Here is a 27,162-nt window from a genome sequence, read left to right as displayed (position 1 = left end):
AGGCAGTCAATTATAGAATGATATTGCAGGGACCTAAAGAAAGTAAACTGACATCCTGGGAGATGGTAGACAACCAGAGAAGCACATGCCCCACCCCTACCTGATCTGGGTTACATGTGATTGATTTCCATACTACATGATTGCTTCTAAATGTCCTGCCTACCTGTAAAACAACTGAGGCTGAGGATTAAAATGTTATCCACATGCTGGGAATATATTTTTAAAAAGATAACCCACTTGCAATCTCATGGAATTCAAGATAGATTATTGATCTAGTTAGAAAATTGGTTGAGCAGCAGGAGGCAGAGAATAGGGATAATGAGCAGGTACTGTAATTGGAAGAATGCAAATCTGTGTTAGGTCCTTAGCTATTGACCACATATATTAACAATTTAGATGATAGGATAAAAAAGCTGCAAGTTTGATGATGACATAAAGATAGGCGGCACTGTAAATAGTGTAGTCCGAAGCATAATGTTATGAAGAGATACTAATAGATTAAGTGAGAAAAACTGGCAAATGCATTTCAATGAGGGTAAATGTGTCCTCATCTGCTTTAGAACTAAAAAGGATAGAAAAAGGTATTTTCTAAATGGTGAGAAGCTAGAACCAGTGGAGGCCCAAAGAGACTTAGAGGCTCCATGTAGATAGATAATTGAAATGCCATGAACCAGTACAAAAACTAATCAGAAGACTAATAGAATGCTGGCTTTTAAATCTAGAAGATTAGAATACAAGATGGAAAAAGTTAAGCTTCAGCTATACAAAGCCCCGGTTAGACCACACCAGGAGTACAACGTTCAGTCCTGGGCACCACATTTTAAGAAGGATATATTGGCCTTGGAGGGAGTGCAGCTTAAATTTACCAGAATATATCTGAATCCTAAGGGATAATTTGCAAAGGGAGGTTACAGTAACTAGGTTTGCATTCCTTGAAATTTAGAAGGTTAAGGGGTAATCTGATCCAAATTTTCACGATATCAAGAGGTTGATAGAACAAAACTATTTCAGCTGGTTAGGGAGCTCCAGGGCTAGGGTGCATGGTCTAAAAATTAGAGTCAGGTCTTCAGAAGTGATTAGGAAACAATTCTACACACAAAGGGTGCTAAAAGTTTGGAACTCTCTTCTGTGAATAGCAATTCATGTTAGGTCAATTGTTAATTTTAAATCTGAGATTGATAGATTTTTGTTAAGCAAAGGTAGAAAGGGATATGGGGAAAAGACAGGAATGTAGTGATCAATCACATATCAACCATAATCTCATTGTATGGTGGAACAAACTCGAGGGGCTAAATGACCAATTCCTGTTCCGTTCCTAATGTTCCAATGAATGTCTCACACTAATCTCCTCAGTCACTAAGACTGTATTTTTCCACCAGTGGAGCATTGCATGCTTGTGTCTCTCTATCTCCTCATTAACATAAACCTGAATATGATCCTTGACCACCTCAAGCATAGATGTGTAGAATTCCAATCTTTTCACCCTCTCCTCTTTCACCCTGCAATATTTAGTTTACGCAGAGTTCTGCTGTCTGGCTTCACTCGCATTAAAGTTCCACACATTTCTGCTGCCAGTTGGACAGTCCATGTACTCAGGGCTTCAGTTTGGGTCACATGATACTCAATCTGGAATTTCGCCCAGGTGAGCTGGCAGGCTAATGCTGTAACAGGTACAGTGAGGAGCTTTCTGCACTGGTACTCGGTGCATGTATAGATGGTTAAACTTCAGCAGTACCCCTAGGCCTATGTGGGAATTCCTACAACTTCACAGCACAATAAATGCCAGTTCTGTGCCATAAACCTGTGGACTGCCCAATCTCATTGCACGTAAGATTCTAACTGACAGCAGAAAGAGTAAACTTCCATTCCATCTGTATTGCCAGATTTGAACTAAAGTCCTAGAAACAAAAGACTAGTAACTAACCCATTACTTCATCCAATTCTGACAAAAACTTGTGTTGTATAGCATCCCTCATGAGGGTTGGCACATAGAGAAATCATGCACAGGCTGAAGCTTCCTTCAGGACACTGTCGACGAAATTGACATCAGCTATTTCAATCTCTAACAGCACAGACACACCTCTTAATTGCTGATATGGGCACAGTAGTGTAGTTATTATTGATGTAGCTTGGCGGTGCTGAGTTCAGCTCATGCTTATAAAAACTTGCATTACAAGTTCAGCATGCTGAATAGCCCTTGTAGTACTGAAGATCTGCCTGCTTCGGCTATTGGATTTCTGCCACAGAAAATCAATTCCATTCTAATCTCCCTTCACAAGGGCCTGTTATTTCCTAGACACTGCTTCACCCAATAATGTTACAGCAGTGGGGTGGGAGACGTTCCTTGAAAGTTCCAACGCGTTACATCTTGGAACCTATTTGGCTCCTATGCCATACCAAATTGGGAGTAAAAAGAGAAGCTGGATTGCATTTACTGCACCAACAGTAGCATAGTGGTAATGTTACTGGATTACTGATCCAGAGACCCATTCTAATGCTCCAGAGACATGAGTTCAACTCCCACCACAGCATTTGGGGGAAATTAAATTCAATTAATTATACATTTGGAATAAAATACTAATCTCAATAATAATGATAAAAGACTGTCAGAAAAAATTATCTGCTTTGCTGTTGTGCTTCAGTGGAGTAAATCAGCAATCCTTATTCGGTCTGGTCTATCTATGACTCCAGACCCACAGCAATGTGGTTGACTCTTTACTGTGATGCTATGGCAAGTCACTCAATTGGATCAAGCAACTACAGAAAAAAAGCACTCTGGGTGTACCTACACCATATGGGCTGCAGTAGTTCAAGAAAGTGGCTCAGTTAGGGATGGACAATTAACGCTAGCCTGACAGCTATGTGCACATCCCTAGAATGAATTAAAAAAACAAATTTAGCGTGGGTGAAAATCATTTCCCACCAACATTAATGTGAACAGAAATCAGCTACCAAGTTCTGAACTGACTCTGAAGTGAAAAGAAAGAAATACTTGCATTTATAAACTGTCGTGCCTCTCATGACAACTGAAGATCTCAAAGTGCTTTAAAGCCAATGAAATATTTCTGTAGTGTAGCCATTGCTGTAATGTAAGTAACAGAGAAGCCAGTTTGCACATAGCAAACTCCCACAAACAGCAGCATGATAATGACTATAGAATTTGTTTTCTTTAGTAAAGCTGAGTGAAATTCTCCTCTCCAGGGAGTCTCACTCAGCTTGGTTCTGTTGTCAGGCCATGACCATAGCATATTATTCACATGGCATTTACACTGTAAGTGTAGCTTCAATTCAAATTGTTCTGTACTCTAACTAATAAAGCCTAACACAATCGCAACTAGCTCAAGGTGACATGTGCCCAGAAAAACATTTAATTACTACGTCAATGAGCTTTAACTTCATTTTTAAAAAATAATATAACCTCTGTCCTGTCACCATCTGTCCTACAGGAAGGCAGTGAAGGCAACTTTAGTTCTGTTACCCCTTCTTGGCATCACTTACATGCTGTTCTTCGTCAATCCAGGCGAAGATGACATCTCACAAATTGTTTTCATCTACTTTAATTCATTTCTGCAGGCCTTTCAGGTGAGTAATCTGGGTAGATGAACTGATAGTTTAAGAACCATGGTCCTAATGCAATATGACAGCTTAATTTGTTGTGCAAATTAGATCTTGTCCTAAAGCATTATGTAATTTAAATGTTTTGTAAAGAGTTAATGTCATAATTTTCTGTAGGACTCAACAAGACTCTTTGGTTTTACAGGGTTTTTTTGTGTCCGTGTTTTACTGCTTTCTGAATAGTGAGGTAAGCTGAACTTGATCTCTTCTGAAATAATTTGACAGCAGTAATGGGTATTAATATTTGTAAAGCAGTATCTCATTTTAACCTTTTAGTTCTTTGATAAACCAAGCAGAGGGGTCAATGCATTTACAACAAAACAGTTAATGCTTTCAACAAAATGGATGATGAAGGAATGACACACCAACACATTTCATGTTTGTCTACTCAAGAATAGCCCAGCAGTAATACCTGGGCTCAAAAATGTTCCAAAATGTTTTTAAATTTTTATGAAATATGGGTGAAAGCCAATGGTCATTGTGTAGGGTAGAAAAGAATAGGAAATAGTCTTTGGGATGGGCCACCATCTACAAGGCACAAGTCAGGAGTGTGATGGAATACTCTCCACTTGCCTGGATGAGTGCAGCTCCTATAACACTCAAGAAGCTCAATTCCATCCCAGACAAAGCAACTCACTTGATTAACAGCCCATCCACAAACTTAAAAATTGACTCCCTCCACTACCCTGCACAGTAGCAGCAGTGTGTACCATCTATAAGGTGCACTGCAGAAACTCATCAAGCCTCCTTCCAAACCCACAACCTCTACCGCCTAGAAGGACAAAGACAGCAGATGCATGGGAACATCACCACCTGTAAGTTCCCCTCCAGTCACATGCCATCCTGACTTGGAACTATATCGCCGTTCCTTCACTGTCACTGTGTCAAAATCCTGGCATTTCCATCGGTAACAGCACTGTTGGTGTACCTACACCACATAAACTGCAGCAATTCAAGAAGGCAGCTCACCACCACCTTCTGAGGGGCAATGAGGGACAATAAATGCTGGCCTAACCTGTGAAAGAATTTAAAAAATAAGATGTGGTTAAAAAGAAAACTCAGGTGGTAGGTATAGTTTATAGAATAAATTTATGTTTTAAAAGTCTGTGGGGGAAAAATGGAAAACTGAGGGAGGGTGGGAGTTCCACAGTGTGAAGATGCTAGGTAAAATTGTGATTGGGGACAATGTTATGAGCCTTGAATTCAACACAAGGGGTTTTGAATACAGGAGTAAGGATGTCTTGCTGCAAATTCTATAGAGCCTTGGTGAGATCTAACCTGGAGTATTGTGCACAGTTTTGGTCTGCTCATCTAAGAAAGGATATACTTGCCATTGAAGGAGTGCAGCGGACGTTCACCAGGCTAATCCATGGGATGGCGAATTGTCTTATGAGGAGAGATTGAGGTAACTGGGCCTGTGGTCTCTGGAGTTTAGAAGAATGAAACACAATCTCATTGAAACTTACAAAATTCTTACAGGGTGTGACAGGGTAGATGCCTGGGGGCTCTAGAACCACACCACACAGTCTCAGAATAAGGGGCAGGCAATTTATGACTAAGGTGAGAAGGAATTTTTTCACTCAAAGGGTGGTTAATCTTTGGAATTCTCTACCCCAGAGGGTTGTGATCTAATTGAATGGCAAAGCAGGCTTGACGGGCTGAATGGCCTACTCCTGTTCCCATGTTCCTAACATAGGGAGAAGGAAGGGCATGTGGGATGGTGTACTTGGATATATTGTGGTACAAAAAAGAGAAATGCTTATTGTTGACATAGTAAGTTCTTAAGAAAAGAGAAGACCACTTTGTTATTTTAGGTGCACTTAGGAAAATTATGAATTAGAAATGAAGTGTTTCAGACTGTGTGGACCTCAATAGTCTGACAGTGAGAGGTTGACAACTCTATTTACATGAAGAAAAAAATTACACCCTGTATCTGTTGTGATTTTGCTGATCACATTACTGAACATTCACAAGAAGCAATCCAAACATAATGACAGAATAAATCTCTGGAGACCTAACTAGCTATTTCTAACACTGAAGCACCACAAATTGGCATTTAGTCAACATGCATTTATATTCACAATTACTGCTTGTTCCTTCAAGTTGCTGCATATGTTAAATTGAAGCACCACAATTTGGCATTTAGTCAACATGCATTTATATTCACAATTACTGCTTGTTCCTTCAAGTTGCTGCATATGTTAAATTGATGCAGTGTATCATTCTCACTGTTAACTGCTCACTGAATTTTCAGAAATTCAAAAAACAATTTTAACCTAACCCATCTGGCAGGAAAGGGGTGGATGTATGTTTATTTCCGCATTCCTGATTTTATGCTCCATTGACTTCAATGGGGCTTAAAATTAGGAGGAGTGCGAAACATGAATCCAACCTGAGCTGATCCGATTGGCACCGGTGAGTTAACTTAAAATTGTGGCTTATAGTTCAGGAATATGGGAAATAAGAACGCAAGATGGGAACTATTATTATTATATTCATATTATTCATATCCACTGCTGGATGTTGATTTTCATCCATATGCCTTATATTTTAGTGCTGACTCACTACAAAATTCCATCATGATGAATTCTGCTTTCAAACCACACTGACTTTGAATTATTCATGGTCGTTTGCATTAGAACATGGAGCAAAATCTCATTTTATCACTAGTTGCAGAGCTTCATACTTTGTATGGCAGAAAATGATACATGGAATGGTCAGACATCCCATGTTAAGGAGCACAAACTTTCAGGTCAGCTAGAGCATGTGAAGTTCCCTCGTTCTTTTTCCTAACAATATGCTTTGATCTACAAAAAGTTGGGTCAAAACTTTCCATACTCATTTCAAATAGAGGCCTCATTACCAGCAGAAAGAGGAAGCTGCCGCTTTGATTCATAGCATTGAACCACTCAGACCACCACATTACCTACTCTACCACCCTATGCCCCTTAAATTTAATTACAACCGTCTATACCACAAGGTCGGATGCTTTATGAACCCATCATAGCCATCTTGCCCTGGGCCATACTGTCTGACCGTCATTTCTGTCACTGTCCACAGAGGTTCCAAGTGGTGTGTTGCCTCCCTGGTGTCAGGACAAAGGACATCACTGAAAGGGTGAGGAATATTTTGAGAGGGGAGGGGACCAACCAGAAGCTGTGGTCCATGTGGCAACCAATCACATAGAAAGCAAAAAAGTTGAGGCCTTACAGGCAGCATTTCAGGAACTCAGAAAGAAATGTAGCAGCACGACCTCAAAGGAAATAATCTCTGGATTACTTCCAGTGCTAGTGAGTATTGGAATAGTAGGGTGAGACAGATTAACACGCTGTTGGAGAAATGGTACAGGAGGGAGAGCTTCAGGTTGTTAGGGCATTGTGACCAACTCTGAGGGGTGAAGGTAGATGGGTTGCACCTCAATGGAGCTGAGACCAATATCCAGGTAGATTAACTGGTATCAGGGGGAAGTGCTTAAGCTAAGTTTTCAGAGGATTGAGCCTCTGGATGAAACACTAAAAAGGAGAAACAACAAGCACAGAGGACTAGAAGAGAAAAATAACAATGGAGCAAAGAATAGATCAGAAATATGAGAGATCAGTCAGGAGGGCAAATGCGAAGCAGCCTAAGATGGGAGTGAATGTATGTAAATGCAAGTTGTGTGGTAAATTATTGAACTGCAGACATTTGTCACCACATGGATCTATGAAATAATAGCTCAGAGAAAGGGAGGACTGAGAATTTAATATTACTGGTTACAAGGTATTCAAGAAAGATTGGGAAGGGAAAAAGGAGAATGGGGGGGTCACTGACAGTATTGATCAAAAAAACTATTATCTCACTGAAGAGTGATGATGTAGTTGAGGGGTCAAAGGTAGAAGGTGTCTGGTTAGAATTAACAACAACAGCAGAGCTATTACACTGCTGGATGTATAATTCAGACCACCAAACAATGAGATGGAGATACAGGAGCAGATTTGCAGGCAAATTTCAGAAAGATGCAATAACTACAGAATGGTGATAATAGGGGACTTCAGTCATCCTAATATAGGCTAGGGTAATAACAGTGCAAAGAGCAAAGAAGGGGAGGTATTCCTGAAATGTATATTAAAGAATTTTCTTGATCAGTGTGTTTACAGCTCAATGAGCAAAAAAGCAGTGGAGGATCTAGTTCAAGGGAAAGGATTGGGGCAAGTAGAGCATGTTTCAGCGGAGGAGCATTTTGTGGGGAGGACGTAGTGAGGGGACAGTGATCAGAGTGTCATCAGGTTTAGATGAGTTATGCAACACCTACGAATATAGGAATTAGGAGCAAGAGTAGGCTACTCGGCCCTTCGAGCCTGCTCTGCCATTCAATGAGATCATGGCTGACCTGATTGTAACCTCAACTCCAAGTTTTTGCCTACCCCCAATAACCTTCCACCCCCTTGATTATCAGGAATCTATCTATCTCTGCCTTAAAACTATTTACAGACTCTACTTCTACTGCCTTTTGAGGACCACTATGTTTTTGATACGTATTAATAACCTGGGCTTGGGTATACAGGGCACAATGTCAAAAGTTGCAGATGACACAAAACTCAGAATGTAGTGAACTTTGGGAAAATAGTAGCAGGCATCAGCAGGACGTAGATAGACTTGTGAAATGAGAAGACACCTGGCAGATGAAGTTTTACACAGAAAATTGTGAAGTGATATATTTTTGGCAGGAACAATAAGAGATAATAGAAATTCGATGATATAATTTTAAGGGGGTACAGAAAAAGTGAGAAATAAGGGTGCATGTGAATAGGAACATAGGAGCAGGAATAGGCCATTCAGTCCCTTGAGCCTGCTCCACCATTCAACTAAATCATGGTGATCATCTATCATCATACCACTTTCTTGCACTATCCACATATCCCTTGATGTCATTCATATCTAGAAATGTATCAATCTCTGTCTTGAACATACCCAATAACTGAGCTTCCACAGCCCTCTGGAGTAGAGAATTCTAAAGATTCACTACTCTTTGAATGGAGAAATTCTTCCTCATCTCAATCCTAAATGGTCCCCTTATTCTGATACTGTCCCTGGTTCTAGACTCCACATCCTTTATGTATCTACCCTTTCTAGTCCCTTAAAAATGTTGTAAGTTTCAATTAGGTCATTTCTCATCCATCTAAACTCCAGAGAATACAGGCCCAGTCTCCTCAATCTCTCCTCATACGACAGTCCTGCCATCCCAGGAATTAGTCTAGTGAACCTCCACTGCACTCCCTCTATGGCAATTATATCCTTCCTTAGGTAAAGAGACCAAAACTTGTCTCCTTGATGTGATCTCACCAAGGTTCTATACAATTGAAGCAAGACATCTTTACTCCCGTACTCAAGTTATCGTGTGATAAAGGCCAATATATCATTTGCCTTCCTAATTGCTTGCTGCACCTGCATATTAGTTTTCATTGGTTTGCGAACAAGGACACCCAGGTTCTTTTGGACACCAACATTTCCCAATCTCTCTCCATTTAAGAAATACTCTGCATCTCCATTCCTCATACCAAAATGGATAACTTCACACTTATGCACGTTATATTCCATCTGCCATGTTCTTGCCCACTCACTAAGCCTATCCAAATCCCCTTGAAGCCTCTTTGTATCATCCTCATAAAATACATTCCCACCTAGTTTTGTGTCATGAGCAAACTTGGAAATATTACATTTGGTCCCCACATTCAAATCATTGATATAGATTGTGAACAACTAGGGCCCAAAGTATTGATTCTTGCGGTACCAGACTAATCATAGTCTGCCAACCTGTGAATGACCTGTTTATTCCTGCTGTCTGTTTTCTAACGGTTAACCAATCCTCACTCCATACCAGCATATTGTCCCATGTGCTCGAATTTTGTTTACTAATCTCCTATGTGGAGCCTTATTGAAAGCCTTCCAGAAATCCAAATACACCACATCCACTGGTCCTCCCTTATCTAGTCTGCTAGTTACATCCTCAAAAAACTCCAATGTGTTTGTCAAACAGGATTTCCCTTTCATAAATACATATTGACTCTGCCCAATCAGATCATTATTTTCTAAGCGTCCAGTTATCACATCCTTCATTATAGATTCTAGTATTTTTCCTCCTGACATCAGGCTAACAGGTCTGTACTTCCCCGTTTTCTCTCTCCCTCCTTTCTTAAATAGCGGGGTTACATTTGCAACCTTCCAATCTGCAGGAACTGTTCTAGAATCTATAGGATTTTGAAAGGTGACCACCAATACATCCACTATCTCTATAGCCACCTCTTTTAACACTCTGGGATGTAGATCATTGGGTCCGGGGGATTTATCAATTTTCAGTCCCATTAATTTCTCCAATAATACTTTTTAACTAATATTCATCTCTTTCAGTTCCTCATTCTCGCTGGTCCCTTGGTTCTCGATTATTTCTGGGAGGTTTTTTATATCTTCCTGGTGATGACAAACAGAAAGGGTGGAATTTTCTGGCCCCATTGCAGCACAGACAGGGCTGCAAAATGCGGCAAGCCATTCAAAAGTTTGGTGGGACTGGAAGATACCATCGGCAGGGGCACCGGAAAATTCCGGCCAAAGTAATTATTTAGCTTATTTAGCATTTCCCTATTCCCCATTATAAATTCTCCTGTCCCTGCCTGTAATTGACCCACATTTGTCTTTGCTAGTCTTTTCCTTTTTGCATACCTATAGAAGCTTTTATAGTCCGTTTTTATATTTCTTGCTATTGTAAATTCATATCCTATTATCAGTTTGCTGAATTATAAATGCTCCCAAAGCGTCAGGCTTACCACTTTTTTTTGAAAACTTTATAAGCCCTTTCCTTTGATCTTATACAATCTTTAATTTCCTTTGTTAGCCACGGTTGACTGACTTTTCCTGTGGGGTTTTTCTATTTTAAAGGAATGTATATTTCTTGTAAACCATGTATTAAATCCTCTAAATACTAGCCATTGTCTGTCTACCTTTACTTTCATGGTTTCTCATGTTTAGATTTAAGAACCTAGTTTCGGATTGAACAACATCATTTTCAAACTTAATGGAAAATTCCATCATATTGTGGTCACTCTTCCCTAGAGGTTCTTTTACAACAAGATTATTAATTAGTCATTTCTTATTACATAATATTAGATCTAAAATAGCCTGTTGCCTAGTTGGTTCCTCAACATACTGCCCTCGAAACCATCTTGTACACATTCCAGGAATTCGTCCTCCAGTATTAATGCTCATTAGATTTATCCAGTCTATATGTAGATTGAAGTTACCCATGATTACTGTAATATCCTTTTTACATGTACCTCTAACTTCCTGATTTATACCATGCCCTACATCACCAGCACTTTTAAACAACTTCTACCAATATTTGCTGCCCCTTGCTGTTCCTTAGCTCCACCCAAACAAATTCTACATCTTGTTCTTCCGATCTAAGCTCCTCCCTCCCTAATGTATTGAATTCATTCCTTCTTATCAACATTGCTACACCTTCTTTTCCGTTTTGCCTGTCCTTCCTGAATGTCGAATATCCTTGAATAATCAGTTCCTCACCTTGATCAGCATGTAGCCATGTCTCCGTAATGGCAATTAGATCAGACAGATTTGTGCCATCGATTCACCTACCTTGTTGTGAATTCTGTGTGCATTCAGATAGAGTACCTTTAGTTCTGCCTTTTTAATATTGGCAGGGATTTTCCAGCCCCATCATGGCAGGACCCATTATGGAGGCCCAGCCAAAAGTCTATTGACTTTTGGAGGGACCGGATGATCCCGGTGGTGGGAAGGGCTGAAAAAGCCCACCCATTATTCTGTATTTTGACCCCATTTGATGCTGGCATTTGTTTCTGCTGCCTTCCACTTTAGTTTACTACTTTTTTCCTTCCCATTCATTACCAGTTTCGTACATATATCATTGAAGGTGGCAGGACAAATTGAGAAAAAAGCATATGGAATCCTTGTTTTTTCATTAAAGTAGGAATACCATATAAAAGCTAAAACTTTATAAAACACTGGTTAGCTCTCAGCTGAAGTATTGTATTCAACTCTGGGCAGCATGCTTTATGAAGGATGTTAAGACCTTGGAGAAGGTGTGGAAGAGATTTATTGAAACTGTGCCAGAGATGAAAGACTTCAGTTAAGTGGAGAGACTGGAGAAGCTGGGGTTGTTTTCCTTACAGCATAGAAGGTTAAGAGGGGATTTTATAGAGGTTTTCAAAATCATGAAGAGAATTGATAGCGTAATTAAACAAAACTGGTTCTGGTAGCAAATAGGTCAATAACCAGAGGGCACATAGGACTTAGGACCAGGAGTAGGTCATTTGGCCTTTCAAGCCTGCTCCACCAATCAGTAAGATCATGGCTGATCTGATTGTGGTCTCAATTCTATTTTCCTGCCTGCCCCCTTAACCCTTGGCTTCCTTGCCTGTCAAAAATCTGTGTAACTCTGCTTTGAATAAATTCAATGACCCAGTCTCCACTACTTTCTGTGGAAGATAATCCATAGACTAACAACCCTGTGAAAGAAAAAAAAATCCTCATCTTCGTCTTAAAAGGGAGACCTCTTATTGTTAAACTGTGTCCCCTCCCACACGAGGAAACATCCACCTGGTATCCACCCTATCAAGTCCCCTCAGGATTTTATACATTTCAATAAGATCACTTCTCATTCTTCTAAACTCCAATGGGTATAGGCCCAACCTTTCTTCATAAGAGAAGCCCTTCATTCCAGGAATGATTTGAGTGAACCTTCCCTGAACTGCTTCTAATACAGTTATATCCTCTTTGGTACCTGACGTGACATGAATCATTTTTTTATAAAGCAAGTTGTGGTGATCTGGACTGCACTGCCTGAAAGGATGGTGCAAGCAAATTCAATATTAACTTTCAAAAAGGAATTGGATAAACACTTAGAAAAAAAATTGCAGTGCTATGGGGAAAGAGTAGAGGAATGGGGCTAGTTGAATAGATCTAGCAAAGAATTGGCAGAAGCCCATGCCAGATGGTGTCTTTTTATGCTGCATCATTCCATGATTCTATTCTCTAAGTGGTGGAAAGATCTATGATATCTTTTCAAACATCATTTCAGCAGAATTGTATGCAACCACAATCTGTAACCTCATGGCCCAGCATATCCTTCCCTCTACCATTACTTTCAAGCCAAGGGACCAAACTTGGTTGAATGAGAAGTGCAGGAGGTCATCTGGCAAATGGATTACCAGACATATGTAAAAATCAACTGCCAACCTGGTAAAACTACAACCCGAGACTACATAATGCTAAACAGCGGAAGCAGCATGCAATATACACAGCTAAGCCCTCCCACAATCAGATCAAAGCACTGCAGACCTGCCACATCCAGTCATGAATGGTGATGGACAATTAAACAACTAACTGGGGGAGGACAAAAAGATTAATAAGGAGGGGAAAAATTAGAGTATGAGAGAAAGCTAGCTAGTTAATATATAGTTGGATAGTAAGAGTTTCTATACAAAAACAGAATTACCTGGAAAAACTCAGCAGGTCTGGCAGCATCGGCAGAGAAGAAATCAGTTAACGTTTCGAGCCTTCATGGCCCTTCGGCAGAACTGGAGCATAGTTAGGAGAATGGAGAAATATAAACTGGTTTAAGGTTGGGGGGGGGGGGGGGTCGGCGGGGGGGGGAAAGAGAGACGTTGAGGGTGTGGTGATTGTGGAGATAAGCAGTGATAGGCAAAAGATGTCACAGACAAAAGGGTCAAAGAGGTGTTGAAGGTGGTGATATTTGTCTAAGAAAAGTGCTAATTAAGAATGGAAGACAGGATATTCAAAGTACAGCTCTAGTGGGGGTGGGGTGGACAGACTAACAAGGTTTTAGTTTTAGATTTAAAAATAATGGAAATAGATGGGGAAAGAAGAATCTATATAAATTATTGAAAAAAAAAGGGGGGGGTGGCGAGAAATGGGGTGGGGATGGGGGGAGGGGGAGTTTAAGATCTAAAGTTGTTGAATTCAATATTCAGCCCGGAAGGCTGTAAAGTGCCTAGTCGGAAGATGAGGTGCTGTTCCTCCAGTTTGCGTTGGGCTTCACTGGAACAATGCAGCAAGCCAAGGACAGACATGTGGGCAAGAGAACAGGGTGGAGTGTTAAAATGGCAAGCGACAGGGAGGTTTGGGTCTTTCTTGCGGACAGACTGCAGGTGTTCCGCAAAACGGTCGCCCAGTTTGCGTTTGGTCTCTCCAATGTAGAGGAGACCGCATTGGGAGCAACGAATGCAGTAGACTAAGTTAGGGGAAATGCAAGTGAAATGCTGCTTCACTTGAAAGGAGTGTTTGGGCCCTTGGACGGTGAGGAGAGAGGAAGTGAAGGGGCAGGTGTTGCATCTTCTGCGTGGGCATGGGGAGGTGCCATAAGTGGGGGTTGAGGAGTAGGGGGTGATGGAGGAGTGGACCAGGGTGTCCCGGAGGGAACGATCCCTACGGAATGCCGTCAGGGGGGGTGAAGGGAAGATGTGTTTGGTGGTGGCATCATGCTGGAGTTGGCGGAAATGGCGGAGGATGATCCTTTGAATGCGGAGGCTGGTGGGGTGATAAGTGAGGACAAGGGGGACCCTATCATGTTTCTGGGAAGGAGGAGAAGGCGTGAGGGAGGATGCGCGGGATATGGGCCGGACACGGTTGAGGGCCCTGTCAACGACCGTGGATGGAAAACCTCGGTTAAGGAAGAAGGAGGACATGTCAGAGGAGCTGTTTTTGAAGGTAGCGTCATCAGAACAGATGCGACGGAGGCGAAGGAACTGAGAGAATGGGATGGAGTCTTTACAAGAGGCGGGGTGTGAGGAGCTGTAGTCGAGGTAGCTGTGGGAGTCGGTAGGCTTGTAATGGATATTGGTGGACAGTCTATCATCAGAAATTGAGACAGAGAGGTCAAGGAAGGGAAGAGAAGTGTCAGAGATGGACCATGTGAAAATGATGGAGGGGTGGAGATTGGAAGCAAAATTAATAAATTTTTCCAGGTCCCGACGAGAGCATGAAGCAGCACCGAAGTAATTATCGATGTACCGGAGAAAGAGTTGTGGGAGGCGGCCGGAGTAGGATTGGAACAATGAATGTTCCACATACCCCATAAAGAGACAGGCATAGCTGGGGCCCATGCGGGCACCCATAGCCACACCTTTTATTTGGAGGAAGTGAGAGGAGTTAAAGGAGAAATTGTTCAGTGTGAGAACAAGTTCAGCCAGACGGAGGAGAGTAGTGGTGGATGGGGATTGTTGGGGCCTCTGTTCAAGGAAGAAGCTAAGGGCCCTCAAACCATCCTGGTGGGGGATGGAGGTGTAGAGGGATTGGACATCCATGGTGAAGAGGAAGCGGTTGGGGCCAGGGAACTGGAAATTGTTGATGTGACGTAAGGTGTCAGAGGAATCACGGATGTAGGTGGGAAGGGACTGGACAAGGGGAGAGAGAAGGGAGTCAAGATAACGAGAAATGAGTTCCGTGGGGCAGGATCACCACCTTCAACACCTCTTTGACCCTTTTGTCTGTGACATCTTTTGCCTATCACTGCTTATCTCCACAATCACCACACCCTCAACGTCTCTCTTCCCCCCCCGCACCCCCCCCGCCACCTTAAACCAGTTTATATTTCTCCCTTCTCCTAACTATGCTCCAGTTCTGCCGAAGGGCCATGAAGGCTCGAAACGTTAACTGATTTCTTCTCTGCCGATGCTGCCAGACCTGCTGAGTTTTTCCAGGTAATTCTGTTTTTGTTTTGGATTTCCAGCATCCGCAGTAGCTTTTAGCTTTTTGTTTTTATCTCAAGAGTTTCTATAGATACTTAAATAAGAAAAGAGTTAACAGTTGTTGGACCTATAGAGAGTGCATCTGGGGAATTGATAATGGAAAGTAGGGAGATGGCAGACAAATTAGTCAGGTATTTTGCTTCGGTCTTCACTACAGGGGACACAAGTAACATCCTGTAAATCAGGAAATGAAGGGAGGAAGGAACTTGGGAAAATTACAATCACAAGGAAATGGTAAATTATTGGGGCTGTGGGCTGACAAATCCCCAGGTCTGGATGGACTTCACCCTAAGGTCTTGAAAGAAGTGGCTAATGAGATAGTTCATGCACTGGTTTTAATTTTCCAAAATTCCATAGATTCAGAAAAGGTTCCATTAGATTGGAAAATAACAAATATAACTCCTTTATTCAAAAAGGGAGGGAGACAGAAAGCAGGAAACTACAGGCCAGTTAGTCTAGCATCTGTCATAGGGAAAATGTTAGAAGCTGTTCTAAAATTTGTTATGCAGGGCACTTAGAAAAATTTAAGGCAATCAGGTGAATCAACATGATTTTGTAAAAGAGAAATCATGTTTAACCAATTTGTTGGAGTTCTTTGAAGGAGTCACTTGCTGTGGAAAAAGTGAAACCGGTGGATGTACTGCACTTAGATTTCCAGAAGGCACTTGATTAAATGCCATATCAAAGGTTATTGCAGAAAATAAAAGCTCATTGTTTAGAGGGTAACATATTGGCATGGATAGAAGATTGGCTAGCTAACAGGAAGCAGAAAGTTAGCATAAATTGGTCTTTTTCTGGTTGGCAGGATGTGATGAGTGATGTGCCACAGGGATTGGTTCTACACAGTTGGTCAATGAACTCTGCAGTGACAGTAAGATGTGTAAAAAAAGGCTTTTAAAAAAAAGTAATTCATTCATTACTTTCCACGATGTTTAAAAAAAGTAATTTCACTACAGGGCAATAATAATGTTAATCATCTAGACCCTTTAAAGTATCAATAACAGAAACTGCAAGCCCTTGAAACCACTTAACCTTGTGAAAATAAACATTGTGAAATTGACAGCAGAGATCAGAGAGCCAGAGCTGTCAATCAAGCAATGGTTTCCCTGGGCTCAGGTGTTTCGACAAGCTTGATGGATATCTGAGCTCTCAGCCAAGCCTCGTTATTTATGCTCATTGTGGGCTGAGAGCCCAGTCAATTTGAACAAATGAATGAATGACTTTTTAAAAAAGCTTTTTTTACATACATCCTACTGTGATTACAGGGTTCATTTGTTCTATATAATATATAGTGGGCCAATGGGCATGGAACTGCCATAGCTTGGCATAGGGGTCATAAGGGCCTTTTAACCAGCCCATCTCGGCACCCGGCTGCTTTCAAAATTTTTCTCGGGTCAGCTGGCCCTACTCCAGCCCACATTTGCCCCCAACAATGAAGATCCCGCCTTTGTGGGTACTTTCTACTGAGGTGGGTGGGCGGAGCCGGGAATTTTCCAGATTCCTGTTACCCGCTTCAGCGATGAAAATCCAGCCCTTTATGTCCAAACTCACTTGTTCCTCCCACTGTTCTCTTAACAATCTTTGTGAAGGCAAAAGGGCTTTAATGCTCCTCCTGATCTCACCTAGTGCTATACTCTCCAAAACCTTACCTCATTTGATCCCCTTTAATGAAATACCGACTGCTTAATGCCGCAAAAGAGCCGCTGGTTTCCTAGATTCCCATCCATACAACAAGCTGTCTGTCAAAACTCAAAATGCGCATTCAGCTCTGAGTATATTTTAATAAAAGCTTGACTATCAAAGTTGGCCAGGCCTCCAAAGCAATTCATGAGGTAAGTAATGGACTTATTCCACCCAGTGAAGGTGATCAGGCAACAATCAATCTCCAAGTTCATAGGCTGGGACTTTCCAGTCCCACCAGTGGTGACGAGTGCCGCTGGCGGGCCCAGAAAATCCCACCCGTAGTGACTGTGGTGAAGTTAACAAACTCACCAAACCCAGTCACCAGTCACGAGGTCACATTGAAACAAGGTGACAATGACGGAGAGGGAAGGTCCATGGAAAAAAATTAAAAGAGGAAACTTAAGGGGTAAATTTCACAATTTAACTTTCCCAACTGAAAATCATGCAGGTTGTGCATCATGTATGTCAATCCATAAATCCATATATCTGATGTTTATCCCAGTGCTACGAGCACTAAATTGTAAAAGCTCCTAAAACCATTTAGTTTCTGAAATGTCCAGAGGTATCAAATACGTAAATGAAATTGTCCATTTACTTTCAGGTACGTTCTGCTGCAAGGAAGAGATGGCATCGATGGCAAGACAACCATGCTCTCAGAGTACGGGTTGCACGGGCTATGTCTATACCCACCTCACCCACACGAATCAGTTTTCACAGCATAAAACAGACAACTGGCGTCTGAATGAGACTGAGCAATCCTTTCTTTGTGTTTTTCACTCTGTTTTCCTTCAACACTGAGGTGATTTGTTTGTTTGTGGATTGCTGTACACATTTGAAATATGCGACAGTGAACAAGAGAAGCCGAAGATGCAAGGCCCACCACAACAAAATTAAATTGTTGCTAGGAGTTAAGCAGACTGTAATCTTCCTTCCAGTATGCAGCACCAAAGTGGAAAAGCAGGGAGTGTGAGGCTGCACAACTGATCCTGTGGTAACTGAAATGTCATTTGCAGCTCACGTAGCTCTGTCTACAGTCAAACTCTGGCATGGGGGAATATCACAATTTCAGGACAAGAATGAAGGCTATCTCAAAGCTTTATCCTTTTAGCTTTCATCTTATATCACTGATCTTGTGTACAAATTTCTAATTTCCCTCTCAAAAACCATCTTGAATTGCCTGCTGGGAATCCATAGTGTAAGGAGACAGAAGAAAACAAATGTTGGCTTCCGAGGTCACCAAGAATTCTCAAGGTTCAAAACATTAATCCAGCTTGAAAGAAGCTTTGAAGGAATGAAGATCTGTTTCAACCCCCACGCCGTACAATTAATCCTATCCAAGATGTCTGCCGGATGTGGCAAACCCCATATGTAAATTGGATAACTAATCTGTCAAATGACATGCACCCAGCAGTGAAATGCAACAAAACTCTGTCTGTGTTATCTACAGGAATAAAATAATTTTGTGTCAAATCACTGGTCCAGAACCAGTAGAAATTGAAAATGGATGGATCATTAGGTTCCATGAATCAAGAAAGAGCACACTGTGCATCACAGATGCAGTGCTAACTAGGACATGTCTTGCTCAAACAGTAGAAATTAGAGAAAACAATTTCTAATCTATTTAATGAATTTTGTTTTGCTGAATAGTGAAATATTGTGGACCATGGTCAGTTAATAATCAATTGACCCAATTGCGTGAGTATTTGGAATCGATTTATTGATATTTCTGAATGTTCCAAGACACAAGATCAGCCCTGGAACACCCATCTAGAACCAATTTTTACAGCTGTTGGCCTGTTCACAATTGAGATGATCATCTGAATTGAACTGATCCATAATCTGCACACTCAATGTTGAGGCCTAGCCAGAACTATCAAACCCTGATTACCAGCAACTTGGAAGACGCATGAAAAGACCACATCAAGGGAGTTACCTCCTAGTGGCAACTAACTAGATACAGAAGAATAGAAGCATCACTTGGGAATAAAGATTACCTGCTGTATAGCCATTCCCCAAATGAAGTGATCATTACTGAGCCAATTCACACCTTATCAAAACATCTTGTTATGTGAGCTTTAGTTCTTCCTTTGCAGTTTAGTGTCATTTCCTCTTTGGATGAGGTATCTAATCCCAAACAGTTAGCTAGTGCTACATGTTAAAAGTGGCTTGCTTCATATGTAATGTTAACAATTGTATCAATATTTACACTAAAAAAGTCAGGATATTTAGGACGCATTCTCTTATATTTATAGCTATTTTTCATGAAACATAGATGAATGTTGCAAGGTTAACACTGAGTGCACTTTTGATCACGGCATGTTATGTGCGCCACCATCGATCTACACATTAGAAATCCAGTGATCCCCATGGAAATGGAAACTAATTTAAATGGCTGGGTGCAACTTTTTTAAACTGCAAACAATCTTACTCTGCATCCTGACCATGCTTAAATTATGATTCATCACCCTATCTCGTATTCTAACTTTGTTTCGCAGGATTTCAAACTGCTTCAACTCAGCCATCCCTATCTCCACCAGTCCACGGGCAAATCAAAAACCTAAGTTTGGGATTTTCTGTTCTCTGCTTTTCTCGAATTGTTTTCTCTTCCTATCATTTTTCATCCTAGCCAACACTTCTCCCACAATCAACTCATCAAAAACAAATCAGTCATTTGCTGTCTGTGGGATCTTGTGGTGTACAAAGAGGATTGTCTGCATAACATTGTCCACAGTTCAATAGTAATTTATTGGGATAACCTGAGGATGTGACAGGGAACTATATAAATGTAAGGTCCTCCTTTTCTATCTTTCTGCTGTCTGACATGATAAGCCTTCACCTAGGTTTCTCAAGTAAATAAATACCAATTCTGTTTGTCTGGGAAGTTAAATCAAATGCTTTACAATGACAGAATACCCATTCCAGGGGTGCGAGAAGGAGTGCAGAATTGTCAAAGGAAGAGAACAGTTTCACTGAATTTTTGACATGCCTGTCCATTCCAAAAGAAAGTAAAAGGTTACTTTTGATGATGTTCTGCATGATGGACCTTGAGCATTCATCAGATTTTCCCAAAATATGCTGGAAAATCACTGTAGTTAACTGAGTGCTATAGAAACAGAATGAAAATTTAGAAGGCAATCCTATCTTCACCAGCTAAAGTCATAAACATAGTGCATAGAATTTACTGCACAAAACAGGCTATTCAACCCAAACATATGCTGTTTGTGCTCCATTCAAGTCAACTTCCATCCTTCATCATCTAATACTATCTACAAAACCCTCTATTCCCTTCTCCTTCGTATGCTTCTCTAGACTCTCCTTAAATGCAGCTATGTTCTTTTGGCACTCCATCCACCACCTTCAACGGGACACACAGTGGCAGCAGTGTGCACAATCTACAAGATGCACTGCAGCAACTCACCAAGGCTCCTTCGAAAGCACCTTCCAAACCCGCTACCTCTACTACCAAGAAGGACGAGGGCAGCAGATGCATGGGAACCCCGTCACCTGCAAGTTCCCCTTAAAGCCACTCACCATCCTGACTTTGAAATATATCGCTGTTCCTTCACTGTCGTTGGGTCAAAATCCTGGAAGTCCCTAACAGCACTGTTGTTGTACCAATACCACATGGACTGCAGCGGTTCAAGAAGGTGGCTCACCACCACCTTCTCAAGGGCAATTTAAGGATTGATAATAAATACTGGTCTAGCTGGCGACGCCCACATCCTATGAAATAATTTTTTTTAAATCGCAGCAATCACTCCCTGTGGTAGGGAGTTCCACATTCTCACCATACTCTGGACAAAGAGGTTTCTCCTGAATTTCTTATTGGATTTGTTCATGACTATTTTATAATTATGGCCCCTAATTTTGGTCCTTTCCCACGACATTGGAGTGATAAACTTGTGGATGAAATATAAGCCGTGGAATGCTATTGGTAGCTGCTTAGAGAGGTTTTATTGAAATGTCCATACTGTTCCATGTTGCCTGTATGAACTTTTAAGAGGGTAGAATTAAACATTTTGGACTGTGTGTCACCTAGATGTATTATAAGAATTTTCCAAACTGTGGATTGTATGCCACATGTGACACCTGGACGTAATTATTTGACCCTTAAAACTCAGGAAATTCAGTCCTGTTTGTATTTATATTTCATAATTGGTGATGTGTCCTATTTGACTTTTGTCGAACTAGAGGGCTGTTCTTATCATTGGACAAAGAGATGGATGAATCCTAAATCATCAATTTCTGTTAACATCCTAAAATCTTATTAGGTAAGGATGTCAAGGGATATGGAGCAAAGGCAAATATGTTGAGTTGAGGTACAGATCAAACATGATCTGTTAGAAGGAAACAATAGGCTTTGGGTTGAATATCCTACTTCTGGTACAACAACAACTTGTATTTATATAGAACTTACAATAAAATGTCCTAAGGTGCTTCACAGGAACATCCTAAAATAAAATTTGACACTGAGATACGTAAAGAGATATTAGGGCAGATGACCAAAAGCTTGGTCCAGGGAGGAGTGTTCTAAAGGGGACAAAAGGTTTGAGAGGCAGAGAGATTTAGGGAGGGAATTCCAGTGATTAAGACCCAGGCATCTGAAGGCATGGCCACAAATGATGAAGTGATTAAAACTGGGGACTCAAGAGGCTAGAATTAGAGCAGTACAAATATCTCAGAGGCCTGTGGAGCTGAAGCAAATTAGAGAGATGGTTGGAGTGGGGTGGGGCAAAGTTATGGATAAGCAATTTAAAATTGAGCTGTTATTAACCAGGAGCACAGGGCAATGGGCGAACAGGACTTAGCACGAGTTAAACTTTTGAATTAGTTCAAGTTTATAGATAGTGATATCAAAGTCATAGGTGAAGGTTTCAACAGCTGAAGTCAAGTATGGTGCCAAGGTTGCAAACAGGCTGTTTCAGCCTCTGACAGTGGCCAGAGAGAGGGTTGTAGTCAATAGCTAGAGAACTGAGTTTGTGGTGGAAACCAAAGACAATGGCTTTGGTATTCCCAGTATTCAGTTGGAGGAAATTTCTTCTTATCCAGTACAGGATGTTGAACAAGCAATCTGGCAAGCTAGAGACAGTAGAGGGATTGAGAGGTAGTGGTGAGGGAGAGGTGGATGCTATCAGTTTACACTGTTTTTGGATCATGTCGCCAAGGGGCAGCATATGGATGAGAAATAGGAGGGGTCCAAGGATAGATCCATGGGAACATAACAGGTAATGGTATAGGGGCAGGGAGAGAAGCCATTGCAGGTGATTCCTTGGCTACAATTAGACAGATAAGAATGGAATCAGGTGAGAGCAGTCCCACCCAGCTGGACAAAAGTGGAAAGGCATTGAAGGAGGATGGTGTGATTAACCTTGTTAGATGCTGCAGCCAGGTCGAGAAGGATGAGACGGAATAGTTTACTTTTGTCACGGCCACATAGGATGTTATAATGTTTATAAATTATATGCTTCTCTGTCAAGATTAGAAAAATAATATTTATTACATGGAATTGAGATGATTGTGACTTTTTTTAAAAATAGAACGTAAGTAGACTCAGAACAAATCCTAAGAAGAAAGGATTCATACAAATGGTTTGATCTCAAAGAAACAATGACATAAAAATATCAAAAGAACTTTGAGTGAAGATTGAATTGTTTAACAATGTCATTGAAGTGTCTATTACACTCTAACCTGTGCTATATTTTCCTTTCTTAAAATGAACTTCTTGCTGACCCAAAGTAGGGTATGGTGCCATCATTCAGTTGCCATCTATGTGGAAAACAAATAATTTCTAAGTATCAGCAGACTATTTACTTGTATGGACCATCACAGTCCAACACGGGAAAGTTCTCACCCAAAATTCACACCAGTACATTTAGCAGACGAAGCTTCGTTGATAACCAGGAATTTAATAGAGTTTTAAGTTGGCACAGATACATTTGACAATAGTAAGAAGCCATTCACATGATACATTGTCAATGTGTCCTCTTCAGCAGTGATCAGCTTCAATTAAAAGATATGTCTCATACATGGTTCATATCAAGCACCTTGTCTAAGTCACTGTTCTTCACCTGTCAGAATAGATTGTCAGTTTTGATGGTTATTTAACTATTAGAAGCATCACAGCTAAACATAATTCTATTTTTTATTTTTTCATGGGATGTAGGTGTCACTGGCCAGGCCAGCATTTATTGCCCATCCCTAATTGCCCTCGAGAAGATGGAGGTGAGCCGCCTTCTTGAAGCACTGCAGTGGTGTGGGTACACCCACAGTGCTGTTGGGGAGGGCTCCAGGATTTTGAACTAGCAACATGTACACTTTCCAGTATGAATTTTTGTACACTGATCGGAAACATGGTTGATTTTAACTCACCCAAGTGATTTTGAGGCCAATTGTGGTACATTTATCATGGGCCTAACTAAAATTGGCTACTTCAGCACAGATCAGGATTTGAACTTGGGATTTTCTTGGTCTGGATGGCTTAATTATACATGAGCAATGATAATACATATGTAGTAAACTCCCACTGTTCGCAGGGGTTCTGTTCCCATGAGATATTGTGAAAGGGGGAAATCGCAAACAGCGAATACGGTTTATAATGAAACTGATTTAGATATGTTCCAGCTATCCCCAAATTTCACATTTTTACCTTAACGGAGTCAATAAAAACCACTTTTTTGATTAAATTAAAGACAATTTTACTGAAGAAATTGCTTGTCAATACAAGAAAACATAAACAATGTAAAACATTTCAATTACAGAATATAGTACCCTGTAATGCAATTTACAAATCTCAGTACAGTACTTTACAGTACAGGTACATTGAAGGCAATTTTACTGAAGAAATTGTTTGTCAACACAAGAAAAGAGGAACAATTTAAAACTCATTACAGAATACAGTACATGCCTGTAGTATAATTTACAAATCACAGTACAAGTACTGTACATTACAGGCACCATACTTTATTTGAGAGTGGATGTAGATGGAGTGGGTGGCGTGGCTGATGCAGGCGTTGATGTGGATGATTTGGATGCAAAGAACGATGTTATTGTTGACTGCTTCGCCTTCTGTTTTTCAATTTTACAAAGCTGTCAGTAGAGCAATAGCTGTATCCATTGCGTTACAAAAGGCGATGCTTTTTTCCATGCTTGCAAAATGATCTGTTGCCTGTTTTTTAAAAATCTTTGGCTGACTTTATGAGATCTGCCATCATCCTGGTTGTGTACTGAGCCTTTTTAGGCTCTTCTTCCCACTCCTGCTGCTGTTAAGGCTCATTTAATCTCATCAGTTCAACGATTCATCCGTAGAGAGTTCCTCTTGATGAGATTGAAGCAACTCATCCACTTCATCTGTGGTGATGTCTTCAAATCCCTCTCCTCCAACTTGTTTTGCCGAGTCAACAATCCCGGCCACTTCAGCTTCCACATTGGGCAACCCTATAATATCATTCACAGACTCAGGCCAAACTTTTTTCCAGCAAACATTTATAGTTGAAGCTCTAACTTCATCCCAAATGCCCTGAGCTATGAGGATGTTGAATTCCTTCCAACAATCACAGACTGTGGTTGAAGGGTCTGCTTCCAGAAGATGAAGGATGTGGCTGAAACTTAAACCTTGAATGAGGCAATGACCTCCCGGTCCATTGGTTGGATAAGTGAGGTCGGATTTGTGGGTATAAACAAAATTTCAACATCTGGATGGTTCTCGGCGAGGGAGTGTGGATGCCCAGGTGCATTATTGAGGATTAGTAGGACTTTGAATGACAGGCTCTTTTCCCTGGGATAAATGCAGACCTCTGGCAGAAAGCCATTGGTAAGCCAGTCTTCAAAAATGGATGATGTAACCCAGGCATTGCTGTTAGCCTTCCAAAAGACTGGCAGATGGCATTTATTTTCCTTTTGAAAGCTGGAGGGTTTTCTGACCTATAAACCAGCATTGGTTTACATTTAAAGACAGCCACGTTGGCACATAGCATAAGTGCCAATCTGTCCTTTGCTGCTTTAAACCCAGGAGCTGTCTTTTCTTCTTTTGAAATGTAGGTCTTACTTGGCATTTTCTTCCAGAACAGGCCAGTTTCGTCTGCGTTAGCCTCTCTCCTCAATGTATTTCTGCCTTGGGAAACTCTCCTGCAGCTGCATGAACAGCAGAAACTGCCTCACCCACAAACTTCACATTATGCAGCCTGGAACGCTTTTTAAAGCGATTGAACCATCCTGTGCTGGCTAAGAATTCTTTGGAAATAGAAGTGATGTTTCGGGAGTGCGAACTGCGATTTGATACACAAACAGATTCGCACGGGTAAACATAATCGCGAAGGAGGGGGTGTGAATGGCAGGAGTTTACTATATTCATTGAGCAATTAAGAAGATTACCCCATTCCACGATCATTCCTTGTACTGCATAGTTGCTTTGCAATTACGCAACATGCTGTAGGTTTCAATGCTGCTTTATCTCCACATCTATGTCCATTCACTGACGGTTTTTCCATCTGATTTGCTTCCCTTGGTTCTTACTGGTCAATTCTTACACTATTGATATTTTAGTCTGTCTACTGTAGTAGATCTGGATGTCAAAACCATCCACACGTACCTGATCCATTATTTCCAAATATAACAGGGTAAGAAATGGCGGAGTATAGAATGCTGTGATATTGCAGCAGGTACTCATAATTCCCATCAGAAAATAAAGTGTTAATGTAGAGGGATGGTATATGTACTGTGAGGTTCTAAGTTTATCACAGCTTTTGTGGAGTAACATAATCCATCCAGACAAAAATATTCACTATCTGAAATAACGGAATGCCTGGATAACTTCAGTTATGCTAAACAGCTAAAGGTCAAATGCATTCTTGATGCAGTACCTTAAAGGCATTGAATTTAATGTTTCCATGTCCCTCTAAAGCCATCACCAACTGTCAGGTTGAGTTTACGTAGGAACATAGGAGCAGGAGTAGGCCATTTACCCCCTTGAGCCAATTTTAAAATTATTTTCTCATTCTAAACATATTCCTGTGTGGCCGCTTGTCCTTAGCTATTAGAGACGACAGCCAGATTATCATTTTATTTTTTTGCAGTGAGTTCTCTGGTGATTGATAAGACCTATTTATGCTCAGAAAGGGTCCTCACAGATGAGCAGTGACTTCTGGATAAACCAGGCGCAGAATTTTATGCCTCGCGGGTGGGCGCGCACCTGACCCAATCGGGCCTAAAATCATGCGAGATGACGTTGGGCAAGTGTCCTGATGTCATCCCGCACACGAGCAATCTTCAGGTTGGTGGGCGAGTGCGGGGGTCAGAGCCGTGCCCACCATCAATTAAAGGCCATTAAAAAGGTAATTGTTCGCAATTTTACATTGCCAGTGCGATTTTGCGCTTGTCGCACGAGCAAAATGGGCAGGCGGGCAGCAGACTTTTTGCAAAACCTTATCCAAGGGCAGGATAAAAAGGGTCAGCAGCATTGCCAGTGTGAGTAGTGAGGAGTTTAGGAATTGGTTGCTGCTGGTTGCTTATTTGAACTTGACAGCTTCATCTCAGTTCGGAGCTTCATTCTTAGCATTTCCAGGCTTCATTTCAGGACACATTGCTGCCTCCAAGGCTGCCGGAGAATTTTGACCGTGTGGCCCCTTCCAGGTATCAGACAGCCTTCTGTTACCCTGGTATTGGGGATTGTGCTCCCTGCTGGTGGCACCTGCACTGAGGAGGAAGAGAGGGGCAGAAGAGAGAGGAGGCCAGGTGTCCCAATGCAGCTACCAGAGGAGGGACCTGTGGGAGGAGTGGCGCAGGCACAAGGGGCACAGGGCCAGTCAGTAGTCCAAGGCATAAGGGGCTGCAGAAGACACCCTATCTTACTGCCAGGGTTTACAAGCAGCGATGCAGCTACCTCAATATGTCTGAGGCGCACTGCCGAAGGAGGCTCCGCTTCTCCAGGGAGACAGTGACCTCCATCTATCATATGATTGGGCCTGTGATCACCTCCAACTGTGTGAGTGGAAACCCCATGCCAGTGGCTCTGAAGGTCACAGTGGCCCTCAACTTCTATGCCTCCGGCTCTTTCCAAGGCTCAGTGGGGGATCTTTGTGGAGTCTCCCAA

At 41.4% G+C, this 27,162-nt stretch overlaps 1 protein-coding gene across 3 annotated transcripts in view; it reads left to right on the top strand.

Annotated features, from left to right (window-relative positions):
• LOC144679939 (corticotropin-releasing factor receptor 2-like) overlaps positions 1-22,810 on the top strand; it is a 305,817-nt gene extending 283,007 nt beyond the window's left edge. For all 3 annotated transcript variants that reach the window (XM_078540927.1, XM_078540924.1, XM_078540926.1), the window contains 3 exons: positions 3,447-3,582; positions 3,761-3,802; positions 17,677-22,810. In XM_078540927.1, coding sequence (XP_078397053.1) covers positions 3,447-3,582; positions 3,761-3,802; positions 17,677-17,817 — 319 coding nt within the window. In that variant the 3' untranslated portion in view covers positions 17,818-22,810. The remainder of the gene's footprint in view (positions 1-3,446; positions 3,583-3,760; positions 3,803-17,676) is intronic.
• Positions 22,811-27,162: the final 4,352 nt, after the last annotated feature.

This window comes from Cetorhinus maximus, chromosome 4 (genome assembly GCF_964194155.1).
Source record: "Cetorhinus maximus chromosome 4, sCetMax3.hap1.1, whole genome shotgun sequence".
NCBI classification, from domain to species: domain Eukaryota; kingdom Metazoa; phylum Chordata; class Chondrichthyes; order Lamniformes; family Cetorhinidae; genus Cetorhinus; species Cetorhinus maximus.
The sequence above is the reverse complement of the archived record's forward strand: the minus strand, read 5'-3'. Positions and strand labels throughout refer to the sequence as shown.